General features: G+C 31.1%; 1 protein-coding gene across 1 annotated transcript in view; it reads left to right on the top strand.

Moving 5' to 3' along the window:
• Positions 1-22,642, top strand: part of LOC140433947 (retinal guanylyl cyclase 2) — a 518,935-nt gene that overhangs the window by 5,514 nt on the left and 490,779 nt on the right. The window contains exon 4 of the mRNA XM_072521918.1: positions 12,230-12,826. Within this exon, the coding sequence (XP_072378019.1) occupies positions 12,230-12,826 (597 nt within the window). The remainder of the gene's footprint in view (positions 1-12,229; positions 12,827-22,642) is intronic.

Raw genomic sequence — 22,642 nt, 5'->3', positions numbered from 1 at the left:
TAAAGGTGGAAAAAGTCGTTCCTGTACATAAGAAAGGTGATGCAAAGGATATTAGTAATTATCGCCCAATAACTGTCCCTTTATTTCATTATTAATTCTTATTTATTGGAGAACGGTATTGTAAGTAAATATTAGCATGGCTTTCAGGCAGGTAAGTCTACAAATACAGCAGTTCATTCATTTTATGAGACTTTAACTAACTATGTTGATGCGGATGAATGCTCTGTCGGGATTTTTTGTGATCTCAGTAGGGCATTTCACTGTGTCGATTATACATTACTCATTAATAGGTTAGAAAATATTGGAATAAAAAATCTCTCTCTAAAATGGATAAAATCCTACCTATCAGAACGTTGTCAGTATGTCTCCTTAACAGATGTATCCCAAAAATCAGTAAATATTTGCAAATCAGATTACATTTACATTCTTATGTAGGTTCAGTACATACATAAGGTTCTGTAATTGGCCCAATATTATTTCTTATTTACTTAAATGATATTGTCTTAATAAATTCTGCTGTACAGTTTACACTTTATGCAGATGATACTTCAATACTTATATTAGATATATCACATATATCTCTTGAAAATAAATGTAACGAACTTTTGTGTGATCTTAGTTATTGGTTTTCCTCAAATTACTTACATCTTAATGCGGATAAAACGCATGCTATTCATTTTCACAATAGACAGAAACATCTGTTAGATATCGAACTATCAATATATTCTAAACAAATTGAAAAAGTTCAATGCCTAAAGTTTTTTGGTGTGTATGTTGATGAATGTCTCAATTGGAAAAGGCAATGTGATGATATTATTTCCAAAATAAACTCAGCATGCTACCTACTTCGAAACCTCAAACATATACTAAGCGAAAAACAGCCAATTATGCTGTATTATGCTCAGGTGGAGTCTCGTTTGCGGTATGGCATAGTATTTTGGAGTACGTCTTGTAAATTCAGTGAAGTCTTTCTATCTCAAAAGAAAATAGTACGTTGTATTGCTGGTATTTCTCGAATAACTAGCTGTAAGAATTATTTTACTAGATATAAACTTTTAACTCTGCCTTATATATTTTTGAATTTTGTGTTTTTATTCATTCAAATCTTGAAAAATTTAAAACTAATAGTCAAATTCACAATATAAATACAAGGCAGAATCAAAAATTAGATGTGTTTTTTTTTTAAAGGAAATATGCATTTTTACTCACTTGCAATAATAATAATATAAGGTCAAATAATATATAATCAGTTACCCGAGCCAATAAAAAAAATGTAAGAATATGAAAATATTTAAATTAACTTTATTTTTTATTGCAGAATACGTTTTATTCTGTTGATACATATTTTAGTAGTTGACATTCTTTTAAGTATATGCTAGTAATTTTACATTTTCTATTTGTATTTGTCTTGTAATCTTAGGTTTAGCATAATTTTAGATTTACATTTATATTTACTAATTTTGTTTTCTAAACTGTGACTGATCATATACAAATTGTATTTGTCAACAAGGAAATAAAGTATTATTACAAACAGTGACTATGAATCGGTATACTGTAAACCATTTTGACAACTACAGCTGAATGACAGTACCGATCGTAAAAATGGTGAAAACTAATGATATTTAAAATTCTCAAATAAACTAAAAATTATTGAATCTGACAGAACCCAAAAAAACAGATGTTTTTAACTTGTTTTGAAAAAACGACAAATTAAGTTTTTTTATTAACAAAAAAAATTCCGACGAGCACTTATCATTCAAAATAATAGTTCGGGAGATAACATTACAAATACAAAAGCCATAGTAAGCCGGCTGATATTACCACTCTGTATAATTATTAAACAATAATTATACAGGGTCATCAACAGAATTAACAAAAACCTCATTAAATTTTCCAAGTCAAAGTTTGACAATCATTGCTTCACCTTTTATAAATATTATTTATACCATCGGATAGTATTTTTTATAGTCTTTTCAATGATATATCGTAAGTAGGGGTTTGCAATTAAAACCTTTTTGGTTGTGGTGGGTGGGGCCTAGGGAGTTGATGGGGGTGAGTACTCTTTCATGTTATTTTAGTTCCTCCTTACTATCCTAGAAACGGTTTCAAGCATTTTTCGATATCAGCTTTTGTTCGCGAGATATAGCCCATTGTAAGTTTTAAAATTGACACACTGTATATTATCTGGCTAAGTTTCAAATCCTGTCATCTCAATACCGCTGTTTATCAGCGACTAGTCACTCGATAAATGTTTAGAACTATTAACTAACTTACAAAAGTGCAAACTCAAAGAGAGCTGTTAATAAGTAGGTAGGTTTCCAGAAAGTTACGAAATTAATCACAAAGAAGAAAGAAGTTTGTGCGTTTATAGCCAAGTTAGGGTTTCCGCTTGCTACTTAATATAAAATCAATAGATTTGTTGGTTTCCTTTGTCTAACATATTGTGATTTATTAAGATAGGACAGAAAAGAAGAGATTTGCCTTTTGGTGTACATAAACTGCTAATTAAAATTTGTCCCAAATTATCCCATGTAAAGATTTATCAAAATTTATTGAGTTTTTATATTTGGCGTAAAATATAAACTTATTTAATCATTTTTCTGATATACCTGCTGGTCTATAATCAGTTTTTTATTACTATTTCGGCAAATATTACTATATCTCAAAATAAAATATGTGCGGAGGTCCTACATCGTCTGCCGTATTCCGCAGTTCAATATCCATCTCTCACGATCTCTCCATTCTCCATTATTTCCATTATTTCTAGTTTCATCTTTCATTATTCCTTTGAATTGTTTTCTCCGCTTAAATGCTGGTCTAGAAATTACCCAGCTTCAATAACCCATGAAAATATTTTGAGAACAATACTATAGAAATAAGTTTTATTAAAGAACACAAACTGTATTGGAGGTTAAGACAGTTGTGATAAAAGTCAAACTTCGATACGGATAAGACACCTATATAAAAGGTATGAAAGACATCCAGATGATCTGAAACCGCTTCGTCTTCATATTATGTTCAAATTTCGTCGATATTGGCAGACGTTGCAGTGTTACCAACTCATAAAAACTACTCTTAAAATCAAGATTTTTTTCCGTAAACTTGTTACGTACAGTAAAACTGGAATTACAGTCTGTCCCAAACCCTTCTTTCAGTGCGTCACTAATTTTGACGTCATATAGGATTTTAAGAATGTCGAGAATTATTGCTTGACATTTTAGTTAAATTTGACAGTTGCAGGATGGTAATCTGTCTTTTTCTAATTGAAAATAATTTAATAATTTTAATATTAGTCTTTGTTCTTTCTCGATATATCTCGGCATATTTAAAATATTTTTATTATACAATAAATAAATACAAAATTAAATTTTCACTGTAAAATGTCTGAAAATACTAACCTGGAATGACAATTATCATTTTATCAGTTGACATTGTGAAAGTACTGTCACGATCGAAACAATCTGCATCACATTATATTTATGCGCATCATTGATTGGATATCTATGTAGCGTATTCTAAACTCCAACCAATTCTACATCCGTAAGTAGAATTAGCTTACGATAAATAATTTTCTAAGTTCTATGTATAATAATCACAGACTCACGTTTTTTTCTGTCACTTCTAGCTTAATGTGTTAGAGAGAATTCGATCAACTATGACGCACTGAAAGAAGGGTTTGGGACGAACTATACATGGTGTATCTTGATTGATAAGGACAAGTTTTAAAATCAAATGATGTGTATTAACAAAAAAATTAAGTTCTTATTGAAAAAAATTTAAACAATAATAGTGTTTCTTAGACATTTTTGATCTGTGTATTTTGTTTTAAAATTTTCGTATTTAAAATAAAAAAATTGAGATAATTGAGATAAAAAAATCAAGAATTTACCTTGGTCATATATTGATGAAGTACATACATTGATAAATAAATTTCTAGACATACAAAATAAAAAAGTATCCCCTATACAGATTTTCGACCATGTCACTAAATGCTTCGAAGGGCAAATTAATAAAATTTAAGCTGTTGTTACTTTAATTTAGCAGATATACGAAAAACTAAAATCTCACAGTAAATTTTGTTGACGTTGATTGTAGTTTTATATAGATCTATTTAATAAAGAATAAATGGAGAAAATTCTTTTCAGAGGTTTCAGATTAAAACTTGGACTTACGCTACCATAGGAAAATATCTTCTTCTTCTTTTTATGCAGACATTACTTTGTCTGTTTTTCAATGTGCCTCCATTAAGTTGTCGTTCCATCGTTTTCGTAGTCTTCCTACTGATCTTCTTTCTATTGGGAAACCGTCTCTTGCCGTCTTGCCTTTAATTTCTTTCCCGATATTTTTATTTCTCCATATTGTTTTATTCAGGCAGCCTGCGGCTCTGTTTGCTCTATTCACTTAATATTTTACTTCAGTTTCGAGCTTTCCGTAGCTAGATAATGTGATGCCTAGATATATAAAGTCCATCACTTATTCTATTATTTGACCTTCTAGCTCCAATTTACATCTTAGTAAATTTGCTGTTATAACCAACCATGCATTTTGTCTTTGTTGGGGAAATTAACATGTTAAATTTTCTGGCGGTTATATTAAATTAATGCAGCATACGTTGTTAAACCTCTTCACTTTGAGAGAGGAAGAGAGTAGTACTGCGTCGTCTGCATAGAAGATTATTTTAAGTTGTTTTTCTTCCATTTGGTATCCTCTTTTAATTGTTACTTTTTTTACTATTTTATCCATAATCAGAGTGAACAATAGAGGACTCAGGGAATCTCCTTGTCTTATCCCATTGCTAGCTTCAATAGGGTCGGTTAGGTCTTCTTCTGCCTTTACTTTTATTGTGTTGTTTTGGTAGATATTTTGGATCGTTTTGATTATTCCTAGAGGTATTTCTTTTGCGTACAATAAGTGGATAACGTATTCTGTCCTCTCCTGGCAATTTTATTTTTTTTTAATTTACTTAATGCTTCTTTTACCTCTTACTCCTCAATATTTATTTATTCGTTCGTCGTCATCTCTAGTGTTGGTGGTTCATTATCGTCACCTTTAGCACCTGTATTTCCTCTTATTAAATCGTTTTAATTAAAAACAGAATCGTAGTTTACACCAAACACGTCTAAAAAAAAAACACTTACTTTGACAAAAGAGTACTTAAGTAAGCTACGTGTTGGGTCGAGATCGTAAGTAACCATCCGACACGACCTAAACTTTTTCTTAAATTCTCTGAGTCGACATTGCGGTCCCGCTTTTATTGGGAAAATTTAATTGAAACGCAATTTTCTTCGACGTAGGATTTTAAGCAGACTACTTGGTTTCGCTTAGCGTTATTTACCAATGTAAATAAAAAATTTGATTATGTTTATTCTCTTCGAAGACGCAGATTTTGAGACGCAATTTTTAAAGTGCTTCTCTTCGATGAGTTTGAGATGCAATTCAAAATGTTAGATAAAACTTTAGAAAACGTTTTTGTTATACAAAGTAGAAAAAATGCTACAAACTTTTATGATATTTTAATGATTATTCTGATATTAGCAGCTGAGATGAATCCAAAAAACTAAATATCTTTAAAATCAGTATATCTCTTCTTGAGTCATAAATGATGTATCTATATCTATCTACATATATAGTGTGCTCCCGAAAATAATGCGTCATTAAAAGGTATGGATATAATACACAAATTGGAACAAAAAAATCTTCTAAAATTTTTTTCTAAACTTTTCCTAAAAAACTAAACCTTTTCAAAAAAAAACAAACAAAAATTATATTGTTTTCCATACACGTAAATTTTTTTTTCAGAAAATTAAATAATCTGGCACGTTATAAGCAGTAAAAGCGCTTCAGAATAAAAACTCGTTTGTGACTTTGGATCTTTATCATAACAACCCTTGTTTATATATATATATATATACCCTTGTTTATATAATATATATCTATGTATATATATTTATATATATATATATATATATATATATATATATATATATATATATATATATATATATATATATATATATATATATATATAATATATATATTACGATGTCTGCTGGTAGATGGCTTACCATACCGATAAATTGACTTATAAAAAACAATTATAAATTGAAGGATATAGGTACACATTCAGTATATAGGTATATAGCTCCAAATTTGGTTTCGCAAGTAATGAAGGTTCTACTTATTTTGTCCAAGTTCCGCGGGAAAGAAAATTTGGGTTTTACGCTAATGGAGATTACCAAGTACCTACAACAAGGTAATTTGAAACCGCTACGAAACGAAAAAGAAATATTTTTTGAAATTAGTGCAGTTTTTCTTTTTATTTCTTAGTTTCTCCAAGACGCTATAAAGTTCCAATAGAATTTATACTTAAAATTTACGTCTATTTTATAATTTTTTATTAATTAACTTATAAAAGGGAAGTATCTTTTAGCTGTATATTATAGTTGGAATAAACTTACAGTGAAGTAAAAAAGTTTTGTTCTAAAATTATATAAATATATTTAAAAAATTTGTTAAACAGTTTTTCAAAACAGGTTACAAGTTTATCAGACCAGAATACTTACTTTTAGGTTACACTGATGATGATCTGTTAAAGCCAAACACGTTCTAATGAAATTTGTAATCAGTTTGGAAATTTTCTTTTAGATTTTTTAAATATACCATTTCACACCAGAATTTTTTACTTTACTCTAAGTTTGTTTTTGAAATACTACGTACATTGTCCAATGTAATATCTCTATTAATATTTTAATGACTGTGCTAACAAAATATGTTAATATGTACTAAAAACAACAACAAAGAGTTTGAGCCTTCGTTGTCAAATACCAAATCCATTTTAACTTTTTGGATATTTTATTATCTATATATTCACTGAGCAGACATTTGTCAAAAACATCTACTATTCTGCAGTGCTATTTAAAATTAACCTAAAACAACATTTTACTCAAAACATACAAAAAGCCTATAAAATCACACGCAATAAGCAATGTCATAAAAACAAATGCCTTTATCTGAGGCTCACTTTTATAGCAACCGTCGTCGAAGATTGAGAAATCAAAAGTCGCCGAAAACAAAGACAACAAAAGAGAATTAAAAATCAAAGTAGTCGAGTTGCTTCATATCTTTCATCGATTTTGCCTCTATCCTTTTCGCGAACTTAGAGATCGTGCGTTTATACAACATTAAATTCAGTCTTTTGATTTTCTATGGGCATTGACCCAAAAAATATTTTCAGTAAGTACATAGAAGATTGGTTTTATTGTTTGCGTTAGCGTACATAATATGAACACATGAATACGCAATGTAGGGTTGAATTTCAATTAAATATACTTTATAAAGGAAATTATTGAAGAACAGTTTACTAAATATTATACATTTAAAATGTTGATATTTTAACAATTACGTATGTAAGTACTATTAAAATTACTTTCTTGTTAGTGCAGCTTTAACAAGAACGGTACTACTACTACTGCTAAGAATTTTGCTAGTTTTTACTGTATTTTGTTTGTACTGCTTTACTTTTTTCAAGCGTTCTCTCTAGCAATTCATTCTATCCTGACGATTTTCACCTATATCTTCTATATTTCTTCTTCCTGTATATATATAAATATATATATATATATATATATATATATATATATATATATATATATATATATATATATATATTACAATTAAACCTAGAGCCAAGATTAATACTACTACTAAAATTAATATTAAACTCACCAGTTTTCCGGGTTGAATCGCGTTGATTATCATTGCACCGAGCTTTCGACATCCTGTCTGATGTCTTCTTCAGAGCTTCCGAGATTTCAGTCTCCCGAGCCTTCCGACACTACTGAACTGATCAACAATCAATTTACTACTGCCACTGGGAACAGAGGATGGTTCATTTATACCATCGATGGTGACGTGGTTTGGGTGGAGTTTGTCGTGGGGGTTATGCCGTCATCTCTTTTATTGAGACAATTCAATGGCTTCTCGGATGATTTTTGGTTTATAGAAGCAGATGGCGGCTATGGTTCTGGAGTTTTCAAAATCAATTTTGTGATTTGTATGAAGATGGTGTTGACCAAGAGCTGAAATAAAAAACTATAATTCTACAATTCGTTTGGCCTATATAGAATCAGGGGCAATCTTGTTTTTGTGGATTTTGTCAAAAAAATTTAAATCATGAGAAATAAAGCCAATATTTAGCCCCCAACAAAAACTTTCGTCTCTTCTTTCGTCTCGATCAAAGACATCATTCCAAATGAACAAAGTAGCCCAATAAAAAAAAGTGGAGTCAAGTCGAGAGATCTTGCCGGCTATTCAATTGCACCTTTTCGACCAATTCACGGTAGGGGGAAAACGGTATTTATAGAAGATAATGGAGGCTATGGATCTGGAGTTTTCAAAATCAATTTTGTGACTTGCATGAAGATGGTGTTGACCTATAGCTGAAATTCAAATCTATGATTCTACGATTTGTTTGGCCTATATAAGATCGGGGACATTCTTGTTCTTGTGGATTATGTTAAAAAAATTAAATCAAGAGGAATAAAGACAATATTTGCCCCCTAACAAAAACTTTCAGCTCTTGTCCGATCAATTAAAGACAACATTTCAAATGAACAACACGGAATTTTTGAAATTCGTTGTGCAGAGTGCCCCCGAAAAACTCTTAAAGTTAAAACATATTTTCACTTTACTTTTTTCGAAAACACCAACGAGACACCCATGTAAAAATAATTATATATTACTGACAGTAAACCATGAGATATCAGATGTCACTGTCTTGCTTTACGTTTTGGAAAGTTTTAGTATATATTTCACAATAACTTTCTGTTCTGAATCTTGTACATTGTGAAATATTGACAAAGGCAAGGGTTACGTACCGAAATGTTGATTTCAATAGCACAATAAAATCCAGTTCCAAATTTAATATTACCTATTGCACCTAAACTCAAGAATAGGACCGAATGAAGAACTAGAATTAGGAAGGCGAAAGTTGAACTAAAGTCGTAACACCAATAATGATATAAATAGGTTAATCTCTTTGTAGTTTCTATCACAAAATCAAATTGATAATTAATTAATCACTGAATAATCACTTTGATTTGATCAAAGTGAATATCACTTTGATCAAATAATCAAAGTGATATTCATTTTTTAAATTGATTTTTAAATTATGGCGAATGCGCCTACAGTTATGCACCATTAATTAGACATTTCGACGAAAAACGAAAAATTAAAACTAAGAAACTAATATTGTTTTCCAACTTTAGATTAACCATTTTATACTACATATTTATATAAAACAATAAATATAAAATAAAAAAGGTTTTGTCAAACATATTTTCATAATTTAGAAGATCATACAGATAAATATTTACCTATGAAAACAATTTGTGATGTATTTATAGAAAATCTATTTCATCAAAATATTGAGAATTCCCGATTAATAAATATTTAGTCGTTTTTTGTACTAGATAAGTACTCTTAGTAGCTCACTTATACCAGACTCTGTCTTACTGTTATGCTGATGTATCCTATCCACTGTCTCTTCGTCAATATATTTAAACGACGGTGGTTAAATGATTAAATAGCATATCTTCAAAAAGTGGTTAAGATACAACTTTAGAAAGAGTTACATTGTTTCAGAACTTATCAATCTTTAAACAGATGTTAAAAATCAGCTTTTGACTCTCTGCCAAAATGGCATGTCAGGATGTTGTTTTAAGATACCTGACTTACTTAAAAGTAATTTGACATCAAAATTTAGAAGGAAAAATCCCTAAAAAATGCATGTGATATTTTACTAAGTAGCACCTTCTAAGATCTCCGATTTAAGTTAAAACACTGACTAAAAAAAAGGAATTAAAACATTTCTGTTTGTAAAAGTGTGAATTTATAATGTGTGCTGATTTGCTCTTATCTGCTAATTTATTTAATCATCTGAAAGGTTATCTATCTTGTGGGTTTTTGTGACATAAAATTATTGCTGTGTTGTCAGCGAATATTCCTGTTACCGTATTTTGTGTTACTAGCATATCTAAGGTATATAATACATAAAGTACTGGGTCTAGAGCACTACCTTGTGGTACCCCAAAACAGACAGAAGGTTAACCAGATTTATCCTCTCCTCTTGACTTTAGTTTGGAACGTTGTCTAACTTCAGTACGATCTCAGGAGATTGAAGTAGGCTAAAGTGTCAACATTAGCCTACTCAAGATCAGATCAGTATCTGAAGACTAATCCAGATGTGGGGGTAGTTTCCAGTATGGATATAGCGTTCCTGGAAATTTAATTTTTTAATTATCGACAATATGTCGTTTCAATTTTTAGTTTTCCCTGTTGTTGTCCTGTTGTCTTCTCTACTCTATCAATTCATGAATTTCGTTGATCAACCATTGTTGTTTTTTTTTGTCGTTGATTGTTTTAGTATGTTTTTTTATTATTTGTCTGATATTATCTTTAAACATTCTTAAAATTTTTATACATTGCTTTCATGTATTATTTTACAAAGCTAGTTACTTAGATCTTTTTTCATTTGTTTTTGTTATCCTCTAATATATATTTATTTAGGGTGTTTTGAGAGTTTTTGAAATTTTTTTAAGATATTCTTTAATGTGAGCTACTAGAGGATTGTGATCTGAATCGATACCTGTACTATATGTCGTTATTCTTTTGACACTATTTTAAAATCTCTTATTTAGAATAAGTATACTTTTGTCTTCTGTTGTACAGTTTAAACCAAATATTGGTTATTATCATATCGTATTCTTGACAGAACTAGTAAAACCTATTGCCTTGTTCATTGCTCTCTTCTAGTTTATATTCGCCTACAAAGTCAGATCTTTGACCTTTTCCAATTTTCGTGCTGAAATCACGAAAGATATACGTAACTTCATTACCTGTAAGGCTTTAAAGTGTCTGTTTTAAATGACTATAAAGATATTTTAGTTTATTGTCGTATTTTCTCTCTGTAGGAACGTATACGTGAATATTATTTACTTAAATGGCATACTATTTAATTGGATTAATACTATTCTGTTTCATGAATCTGTTCTAATAGTGTCCTCAGACATCTTTAGGGGTGTTGTTTTATGTCTTAAACTTAAACTTACTTAGACTGTAGGGATTTTGTGATACTGCGACCGACGAGGTACCTTTTTCAAGTGCCATCTCCGCGGCGGAGGTCGGCAATCATCATAGCTATTCGGACTTTTGAGACGGCTGCTCTGAAAAGTTCATTTGATGTACATCCGTACCACTCTCTCAGGTTGCACAGCCATGACATTCTATGCCTCCCTATGCTTCTCTTTCCTTGGATCTTTCCGTGCATAATCAGTTGGAGCAAGGTGTACTTCTCTCCACGTGTAATATGTCTGAGATATTGCAATTTTATTGTTTTAATTATATTTAAAACTTCTATTTCTTTATTTATCCTTCTATCCTTCTCAGAATATCTTTGTTTGTGATGTGTTCTGTCCACGATATTTTCAGAATTCGTCTATACACTCAAAGCCCAAATGATTCCAGTTTTTTTATTGATGTCGCATTCAAGGTCTAAGATTCCATTCCATAAAATAAAGTCGAAAATATAGCACCTCGTAAACCTAACTCTTAGTTTTAATTTTAAATCCCTTGTACATAGCACTCTTCTCATTTTGTTGAAATTTGCTCTAGCTTTTTCTATTCTGATTTTAATCTCATGAGTGTAATCTTTTGTGGAGTTAATCATTGTTCCCAGATATGCATATTTGTCCACTTGTTCGACGTTCGTTCCGTTTATTAGAAGATTCTCGTTATTTCTTTGAGTTTTTGAGTTTATCAACTTTATTTATCAAAGGAGAAACCTGTACTGTTACTCTTAGATGGCCATTATAGCCACATTCAAAATATTGAAGTGATCGATTTGGCAAGAACACCATGTTACCATTGTGACCAAACCACCTCACTCCTCACACAAACTACAACCTTTGGACAAAAGTTTCATGGGTTGTCTCAAAACTTATTACAGTGAGGAAATAAGGCAGTGGTTAAGAAAAAATGAAAGCCCACTCACAACTTATGATGTAATGGAGCTCTTTGGCAAAGCATACAATAAATGTCAAACAGCTAAAATTACAATCAATGGGTTTAAAGCCACAGGAATATACCCAGTCAACAAGGAGCTATTTTCTGATGCCGAATATATTGAAGAAACAAAATGCGAGATTTATCTTTCTACGAATCCATGTCAAAGCAAAAAAGGCAGGTAATGAAAGCTCTACAGCGATCAGTGAAAAATGTGTTATAACGATGAATGAATCAGAAGTTAATGCAGAGTTTGACCCGAATCAACCGTCAACATCTTCGTCAGGTCAAGGTGATCCTGTGTTACCATCTACATCTGACAAACCTCATAGTCCAAAATCGTCTATGATAAGCCTGTTTGACATTACTCCTATTCCAAAAATCAAAAAAAGAATCAATAATAGGGGACGGAAAGCCTGCAGTTCAACAATCATCACAGCTTCTTCTTATAAATTTAAGTTGATGGAATCTAAAAAATCTAAAGAAGCTAAAGAAGCTAAAGAAGCCATGAAAACTGAACAGCAAGAACGTGATCAAAGCTTCAAAGGCAAACGCGGCATAAGAGACTGTTCGACAGCAGAACCTTTTAGAAAAGCGAAAGAGATAGTAAAAAGATGGCTAAATTTTAAGAAACAAGAATCAGACACCAAAGATGAAATCAGTGTCTCTTCTGGAACATCTGAATTAGACATTATTCCGCTAATGTCACCATCTAAAGAGGATGATGCTTTGTGCATGTTTTATGACAGAAAATATATGGAAGATTGTAAAGGCAAACTTTGGGTCTTGTGCATTGTGTGTTCATTGTGGGCTCATGTTGATTGTGCTAGGGCTGATAGGAATGCCTACATATGCGATTTTTGCAGATAAATTAATAATTGTGCTAAATATTTTTGTATATTTTATGTTTTATATTGGAAATTGTTGCAATATACGTCTATTTAGAAAGTAGAGCATATTTTCTTCTATTTAATAATTTTTGTTTAATTATTGGTACAACTTTATTAATAATTTTTAAGGGGGTCCACTTTTAGCAACTATTTTCCGAATTCACCAAAGGCTGGATTTTGGAAAATACATATTTTTTATATTAATTTTTAATTATTATTAATGAAAGTTAAGCATTAATAAATTATAACATTATGAAGTAAATGGTATGTACTTTTATAATATTTTTTTGCTATTTTTCATACGCATGAATTGAAAAACAAAATGGGGGTCCAGTTATAGGAATTTTCGTCTATTAAAGACTAAATAAAATAAGTGTTAAAAATATTGTAATAATATTTTAAATACTCTAAATAAATAACATATCATAATAAGTCATGTTACAATTGAAACTTCTACTCGGTTGTGCCATCATAATGTACAAAAAACTAGTATTACGTATATTTTTCCTTTATATTTTATTTTTAAATTTTAGAGTTATAGATTACCTTACTTCTAATCGTGCAATATGCTACTCTTGTCCATTCTAGTGATCGATAGGTGAATACGTACTTAAAGATATACGGTATAGTGCACTTGAATGATTACATGAAGTATATTAACTCTTAATATTGCCTCTACAAAATATCTGCTGCTGACGTGCTTAGCAATAAAGTGAGCCAACTTTTTTTATATAAACTCAATTTTTTGAAATATTTTACAGCAAGAAACGAAATATTGAATTTGGTTTTAAATACAAATTTAATTTCTCTCATTTCTGTCATGTCTCAAATTTGTATTTCGGCCACAATATTTTAATCTATGCAAATCCTATTATGTAATGCTATGCTGAGCACAAATTGAAAAGCAAAATGTATACTCGTTCCTCACTAGGGTGTCGATAAGGTTACCTAGGCGCTACCTTTCTGTACGTTGGAGGACAGTATGGTATATATTGATTAGTCATACTTTAGCAAAAAATATTCTCCGTTACAATTTTAAGGAAAGACAAGATAAATAAAACATAGAATACTGTAACATATAAGTAATAATCAATATGTCGATAAGGTTACCTAGGCGCTACCTTTCTGTACGTTGGAGGACAGTATGGTATATATTGATTAGTCATACTTTAGCAAAAAATATTCTCCGTTACAATTTTAAGGAAAGACAAGATAAATAAAACATAGAATACTGTAACATATAAGTAATAATCAATATCAGACAAGCAAATCTTACGAAAGATAAAAAAGTATAACAGAATTGGATGACTGAGACAATTTTTGGAATTAATGGATGAAAGAGCCAAAAAAATTCAATGCGGTAAAATACAAAGAACTAAATTCAACCTCTAAAAGGTAAATAAAGACGACAATTTTTATGGATATAAGATGTCCAACTCTGCTTTACGGTAATGACCGCTGCATTCTCAAGCGTTTATCTTCTTAGATAGGTGAATGAAAAGGTCGAACTCAACCATTCCTTGGGTATATCTTTTGAATAATATAGTCTATTAAAAAACTTTACCAAAAGGTCCATGTGTTTCGTTTCTATTATTTTGAAAATATCAATAGGTAGGTAATTTGTCGGTTGTATGTTACAGTCTAGTCTTATTTAAGTTGTCTTTAGCGCATGTATTACTTTCTGCTTTGTAATTTCTGCATATTTTTTTTTCTTGTAACAACATGTGCTCTATTTTTTCCTCTATTGTCTTCGAACTGTACTTGAATGTATTCTCTGTAGCATTTCAGTTTTTCTTCAGTCTCATTTCATTAACATTTACCAATTATAGTGTTTCCATTTTTGTCAAAAAGTGGTAAATATCATTTCTTCGTTATAACCCCGCCAGTTCTTTAACCATTGTATGTAGGTTAAACAAGTCTTAATTATTCTGATGTTCTATGGTGGAACAGTGGGTCGACTAAATCTGAGATAGGCATTCTGCCCTATTAGTCATTCTTCTGCTATCTCAGGATCTCATCTTTAGAGTGCAGAAATTCAGAATATACGTATACTCTGTACTTACATCTTTATTGTTGACACACTACAATTTATAATGAATGTTTAACAGTACTTAATTAAAGATGTAATGCAATTTACTTTAATTCACTTAGTGATATCGTTGAGTTATTACGAGTATGGACCAACTAAAAAACATTACTATTATTGAGTTACTCGATTCCTCTCTATTTGCTTTTCATAACATCAAGGTTGTATTACACATCGCATCGTTACTAGGCAAAGTATGTTTATACAGAATTTCTGAATCTACAAGGTTGACTTAAACTGTATTGAAATTTTATGAAATCAGACGCATAGTATTCAATACATGTGCTCCAGTTCACTATTAAAAACAAATATTTATTGCGATATATTATTTTTGATAATATTTTTGGATTACTGTATTTATCCCAGTATTTGTAAGATACGTCCTTTACTACTTTATAACTACAGTTCTTGATTTCTTTATATTTTCCCTACAAGTATACTTGTTTTAAATAGGTAAAAGAAATAAATTAGACTTACTCACAATCAATTTAATTTTACTATCCAAAAACGACCGGTTTCGCTTTATAAAATTTGCAAAGCATCTTCAGGTCAAACGGTACAAAGTAAATTAAATGCTGACATTTTAAAAAGATATAGATGAAAAAATTTATAGTAATTATGCCAATATTACATGTCTGTGTTTATTAATATGCATAAAATTGATTTAACAGACAAAGTAAAAACTCACAAATTGGTAAGAGATAATCTATTGAATTGTAATAAATTAGAAATAAACAAAATACTACTTACATGCCGGTACAAGAATTTTTATATAATGATTCGTGATACATAGTTCAAACTATCCTGTATTGCTGATAATGGGTGATCTTCGGTCAATGTTGTAACTGTCTGACAATTAACGAGGAAGTTTCTTGAGGGGAGAGATGTTAACAAATGAAATAGGAGTAAGATGGAGGTAAGTTGCCAGATTCCTGGCAACTTGCCTCCATCTTCTAACCCTTAGAATCTGTAGGTCTTCTTCCACATCATCAATCCATCTCATTCGTGGTCGTCCTCTGCTTCTTGTGCCCTCTGATTTTAAATATATATATATATATATATATATATATATATATATATATATATATATATATATATCTGTTAGAAATAATCTCTTACACCTGGGTCCTTGAATTTTATCTATGAATTTATTGATTGAACTATTATTATCTGAATCTATTGGTTTTATGATGTCTATTGATGGGTTTAAGTTTAAGTATAATATTAGCTATTAGTATGTTGTTGTTGGATCAGACATCCGCTTCTAGATATGTTTTCACTACTTTGATAATCTTTCTTCTAATTTTTCGTTAATTATGATATGGTCCATCTGATTTTTGACTGTCTTTACTGAATTATCTGCTGACCACCGCCATATTTACAAACGTCTCTTTGGTTATTTAAAGAATATGTTTTTGATTATAAGTATATACTCTTGTCAAAATTCTACTAAACAATTTCCTTGTCATTATACTTTCCCCATCCATGGTGTCCTACTATTTTCTCAGATCTTTTTTTGAAATTTTTTTTCATTGGAAGCGTCCATAATTATACTGATTTTCCTGTTCTTAAAACATCATTAATAGGTTGATAAAACGTTTCTATTTCGTCTTCCGTTCCATCTGTAGTTGGTAAATAAATAAAAAAAAAACTGAAGCAGATTGGGTTGGTGTGAGATGTATTTATTTGTAGGAATCTCACTCTTTCGAAAACGAAGACAATACCTTGTATTGCTTTATCTCGCCATTATTCAAGATCAGTAATGTTGGATTTGTTTTGGAGCTGTTGAAGTATTGTATTAAATGCCGCATAACAGCTACAAATAATTCAGAGTTCATCCATCCTGAACGATTTGCGAGACCTAATGTAGCAGCCGATGCTACGTTTAACATGTGATGCTTAAAACTAACTTTTGGGAAGATTATGGCAGGGGGTAGTGTAGTTCCTGAAACATTAAGACGTAAGTTAAGTATTGTAGTAAGTCATACTTTTGTATAATTTACAAACCTGTTGAACTTATAATGCAGCAGGTTGTAAACAAATATACCTTGTTCGCCGCTTGTAATTTTATTCATATATTTTACTCCCGCTAAAAAAACATTAAAACGCTTAAAAACTTACTCTTAAATTCGAATAAATGCATCCACATTTCAACAATTAAATAATATTACCCTGGACAAGCTGCGACATTTCGGTTAGCAGATACTAAGTTCGGAACGTCTTTTTCTGAAACTATGAAGCTAGTAAAGTCCAACAGACTTCAAATTCTTTCATTTCCGAGGGATATTAATCTTGTTATATAGACAGAGTTCGTAGACAGTTGTTACTTTTCGTAACAAATTTTACTGCATTGTATTACGTAACTTTAAAGCAATATTATTTGTTTATCATTTATGACCCTTCAAGTATCGTAATGGGGTTTATACAATAATACGTCGTTTTAGAGTTTTTTTAGCATTATTTACGTATCGCGCTAATATTTGATGTTTAATGCCATTTCTGTTGGCTGCTATTCTGAAGCTAAAGTTATGCTTTAATACATGATCTTCAGCATTTTTTATGACCTATGTGTTAAATAATCCTTTGTAAAATTTTCTTTTTTGAGCGCGATACATCTGTAACAAAAAATCATAATTAAAGATAAGGTTACAACATGTGTTCCAACTTGAGACACGTCCCATGGTGGCCTAAATCATTTGTATCAAGAAGGCTTACAATATATTATATGTATTATAAACAACAGTCGTTAAGATAATAGAAGGTCTCCTTGGTCAATTAAAATATGTCATAATATTTTAAAAATATCACATTTATAACATTTTATACCTCCCTTATGACAGCATAGAATTATGGGCTATTAAGGAAGCACTGGTCAACAGCAGAATAGATTCTAGATATAGGATATTAATACATAATATATATCAACACGCTGAAATGGTAGTCACGATGGATACCGGAATGAAAACGAGGCCAATAAAAATCAAACGAGGAGTAAGACAGGGAGACACCATATCTCCAAAACTATTTACTGCCGCACTTGAAGACATCTTTAAATCACTAAATTGGGAAACGAAGGGACTATCGATAAACGGAAAGTATTTAAACCATCTAAGATATGCAGATGACGTAGTACTAATAGCCGACAGCTGGAAAGAACTGAAGACGATGATCGATGAGCTTCATACGGAATCCATAAAAAAAGGACTGAAAATGAATCTGAATAAAACTAAGCTAATGTCGAATAAAGATGATCAACCGACGATAACCATCCAAGGAACAAAAGTGGAACATGTAGAAGAATACATATATCTGGGTCAGAATATCAAGGTAAACAAAGAAAACCAAACTACCGAAATAAGCAGACGAGTAAGAATGGGATGGGCCGCATTTGGAAAACTCTCATACATACTGAAAGACAAAAAGATACCCCAAAACCTTTGAACCAAAGTATTCGATTCTTGTATCCTTCCCGTTCTCACTTACGAAGCTCAAACCTGGACATTCACAAAAAAGAACATGGACAAGATTCGAAAAACTCAGCGAGCCATGGAACGACAGATGCTTGGTATCTCACTAATAGATCGGCAAACGAACGAAGCAATCCGGAACAAAACAAAAATAAAGGACGCCGCGAAACAAGCAGCTAAATTAAAATGGAAATGGGCTGGACACAACGAACGTCTCGAAGATGGTAGATGGAACAAAGAAGTCGGAAACTGGCGACCGTACGATGCGAAGAGACCAAGAGGAAGACCTCAAATGCGCTGGAGCGACAATATCAAAAGAGTCGCAGGACCAATGTGGAAACGTCTAGCACACAACAGGGATGAATGGCGAGAAATGGGAGAGGCCTTTATTCGACAATTCGGATAGAAAAAGGGCTATAAAAAAAATACCTCCCTTAAGATATTTAGTATAGAAAAGCTAACCTATTTTAAAACAAACGACACGTGTAAAAACAACTCTCGAGATGCGTGCACGTATTTAAACAACACAGGAACAACTGACCGTTAACAGCGAATACTTTAAAGAAATGAATGTCATTTCTAGCGCGTAATTTAAAAATTGTTGCGACTGTCTCATGATGCACGCGTCTCAAGGTGGCCCACTCTAACCTATAAAACAATTGAATAAGATAAGAATTAAAGGCAATAAAGACGATTTAAAACTAAAACAGACAATATTAATGGTTTAGCAAAGAAAATTAAACTGAAAGAAAGAACTAAACATAGGAAATGTACCTCCGACGCCTCTGGAAGACTATAATGAGTTTCCAGAAAGAAGAGGAAGTTTATACTGGCTTTAATTTAGAAAATTTAGAATGAACATAAAACGAATTGGAAAATACGCCAGCAGGTTGATATTTCATAATATTGACAATCACTCCAACTTCGATTACATTCACCTGTTTCACCCGTCTGCTCTGTTTCATACCTTAGGAAATAGATTTCCTGCCAACTATTTAATTAAATTTTAGTTTCAAATTACTTTAAAATTAGCATGGAAAGTAATTTTAACTGGTTTTGAGATAAACCGTCGGTAATATGTATTATAGAATGAATAAATATTTTGATATCTCTAGCTATAAACAATTCGAGAAAAAATTATAATTACTTTTTTAAGAGAAATAAACGAAAGATTGTTATTTCACAAAAAATATTTTCAAAGCATAACGATATTAAATGGAAATGTTTAAAAATTATATTAAAATAATTATTTTAGAACCTGACATTAAAGAAAAGAATAGCATAAAACAAATAACTTGAAAATCCAAATAGGAAAACCTAAACTTAAATACAAGAACAAAGAATACCCATATTAATACATATAAGATTTTTTCCTATAATATAGATAGATATTAGATACCTAATTTTTTTTACTGACATCGGTCCTTTGATATGTGATTTTTTTCTTTACCTAAGTTAGTTCTGCATCACGATGTACAACGTTGTTAACGATATATCACGCTATATTTAAAATCATCCTTAGTATTTTGGATTAAAACGTTTGTATAATTTAGAATTTGCCACTGTTCCCCACAGTTCTATCCCATACGTCCATACTAACTTCAACACTGCTTTGTATAGGAGTAATTTATCTTAAGTTGTTAACTAGGATTGTTTTACTATTAGCCAGTATATGTCTCTCACTTTATGACTCAGTTGTTTTCTTTTGGAAAATATGTGTTTTTTCTAGGTCAGTTTTCTATCCAGGTGAATCCCAAGGTACTTTACATCATTTTTCTATGGTATTTGTTTGCGGTTAATACATACATGTGGACATGTTCATCTACGGGTTGTAAATATTACATGTATCGACTTTTGTTTATTTGGATTAATTCTCCATTTTTTTAACCATTTTTTTCATGTATGTTATTTTGCAGGAGCTCTGATGCATGATGTGGATTCTTGTTGAAGCATAAGATCGCCGTATCATGTGCAAATGTAGCTCTTGTTGTGGCAGGTGATGTTGGTAGATCGGCAGTATAGGGTAGGTACAGGACAGGACCCAGAACACTACCCTGTGGGACTCTCGCTGTTATTAGTTGGAGTTTTGTTATTTGATTGTCGTATTTGACTCTAAAATATCCATTTGTAAGGTATGACTTTAGTAGTGTGTAATAGCCTAGAGTAGTCTAGAGTTTCTTAATCTTTTTGATAAATGAAACCCCTTTTGTAGTCACTTTTATTGTGCAGCCCATGGTTTGCCTCAATCTCACTCTTTAATCCAATCCTGACCTTGCGGAGGGAGAGTAGAGGTTTTGAGTCTTTTGTGAATCTTTGAGATAATGAGTCTTTCCATGTTTTCTGTGTTTGCTCTCAAACATGTCCAAAGTACTTTAATTGTTGGAGATGTACTTTACTGGAAAGTCGTTGGCTAATTTTAGCACTCTTAAAATTGAATTATTTGTTCTACGGTCGGTCCATTCCAAGAATTCGAAATGTTCGTTTCCCACGGAATATTTCAGTGGTGTCTATCTTTCTTCTTTGCGATGTTCTTAGGGTCCATGATTCACATCCGTAGGTCAGTATTGAAAATATTTAACATTTGATCAACCTCATCTGTAGAATAATTTACAGTACTTTTAAATTTTAATTTTAATGGGATAATATTGCTTTTTATTACCACAAATATACTTAATATAAGGCGTAATTGATGAAAGTTGAATTTTCATGTCAGGTTCGTCATCAAGTCTGTTCCGGTATTTAGTTTTTGTCGAAAAATAAGCTGAGAACCCAGTTTGGTACACATATGTGACTACAAATGGTAAAAGCACCAGTCTTTTGTGACAATTGAGGATATTCATCTTTTATACTGCACCAGAATTCCATTAATAGCATTAACTTAAATTAATTTTGCAATGATGAATCAGATGTCATTTCATTAAAAGTATCGTATTCTTCCGTTGACATGTTGGAAAGTCGTGCATTAAAAACAAATAGGTTTTTTATCCACAATTCAGTTTGATATTTAATCTGCTGTTCTTTTGGAAAATACTTATCAAAAGCTTTACTCAATACTTTCAGATGTTGAATAATTTGTTTAATCAACGTCTCTGGTATTTCAAACTTTTCTTCTTCTAAAAAGCCTTTTATTGTTGGGAAACAATCAAACTCGTTGGAGCGCATAAATTTTGTCCAAAAGTCAATTTTTTTCTTGAAAGCAAGAATTTTTGTATGAGCAATGAATAAATTTATTTGTTTGCCCTGGAGGGTAAAATTAAGCTCTTTGATTATTGCAAAAATGTCTTAAATAGGCAATTTTAAGTAACCAATTAGTATGGAATAATCGACATTTTAGTTTAAAATTTTGTACTAAAAAAAGCACGCACCTCGTCCCTTAACTCAAGAAAGCAGGTTAGCATTTTTCCCTAAGATAACCATCTGACTTCAGTGTGTAAAAGAAGAGATGTATGTACCGGGTGGTCCAATAAGCCGATCTCTCGGCTATATATCAGAAAATATTCATGTTATAACTTTAGGGAAAAAATTCCTTAGTAAAAGTGGCCAAGAGAAATCGCTGGAAATAACTTTCAAGTTTCTGGGTTAACCGCTAGGGGGCGTAACCTGTGAAGAAACCGTATGTTTCACAGGAACTAACAGGCAACTCGACCAATTTTTATCGTATATTAATTAACTTCATAGTCATATTGAATTTACAATATAAACAGAACAAAATCAATCCATAAATTTTTCAGATTTAAAAATTATCAGACTTAAAAACAAACATGACCTTTCCATATTTCATAAACCTACCCATACTGACACGACTATTCACAATTCATCATCCTATCTCACACAACATAAACTGGCAGCCTATCATAGTATGTTACATAGATTAACAGAAATTCCGATGTCAAAATAGAATTTTGAGACAGAATTAAATATCATTAAGCAAACAGCAATAAACAATGGATACAACGAACAAACAATTAATAAAATGTTAAATCAAAAACTATATAAGAAAGCCCTAAAATTAGTATTTCCACCACCAGAGAAAAAACCCAGTACCTTCTGCTCGATTACATATACAGGTAAAATATCAACAAAAATAGAACAACACATAAAAAAGAAAGAAATAATACCAGCTTTCAGAACAAATAAAA

Source organism: Diabrotica undecimpunctata, chromosome 2, assembly GCF_040954645.1.
Source record: "Diabrotica undecimpunctata isolate CICGRU chromosome 2, icDiaUnde3, whole genome shotgun sequence".
Classification (NCBI taxonomy): domain Eukaryota; kingdom Metazoa; phylum Arthropoda; class Insecta; order Coleoptera; family Chrysomelidae; genus Diabrotica; species Diabrotica undecimpunctata.
Note: the sequence above shows the minus strand (reverse complement) of the source record. Positions and strands in the feature narration are given on the sequence as shown.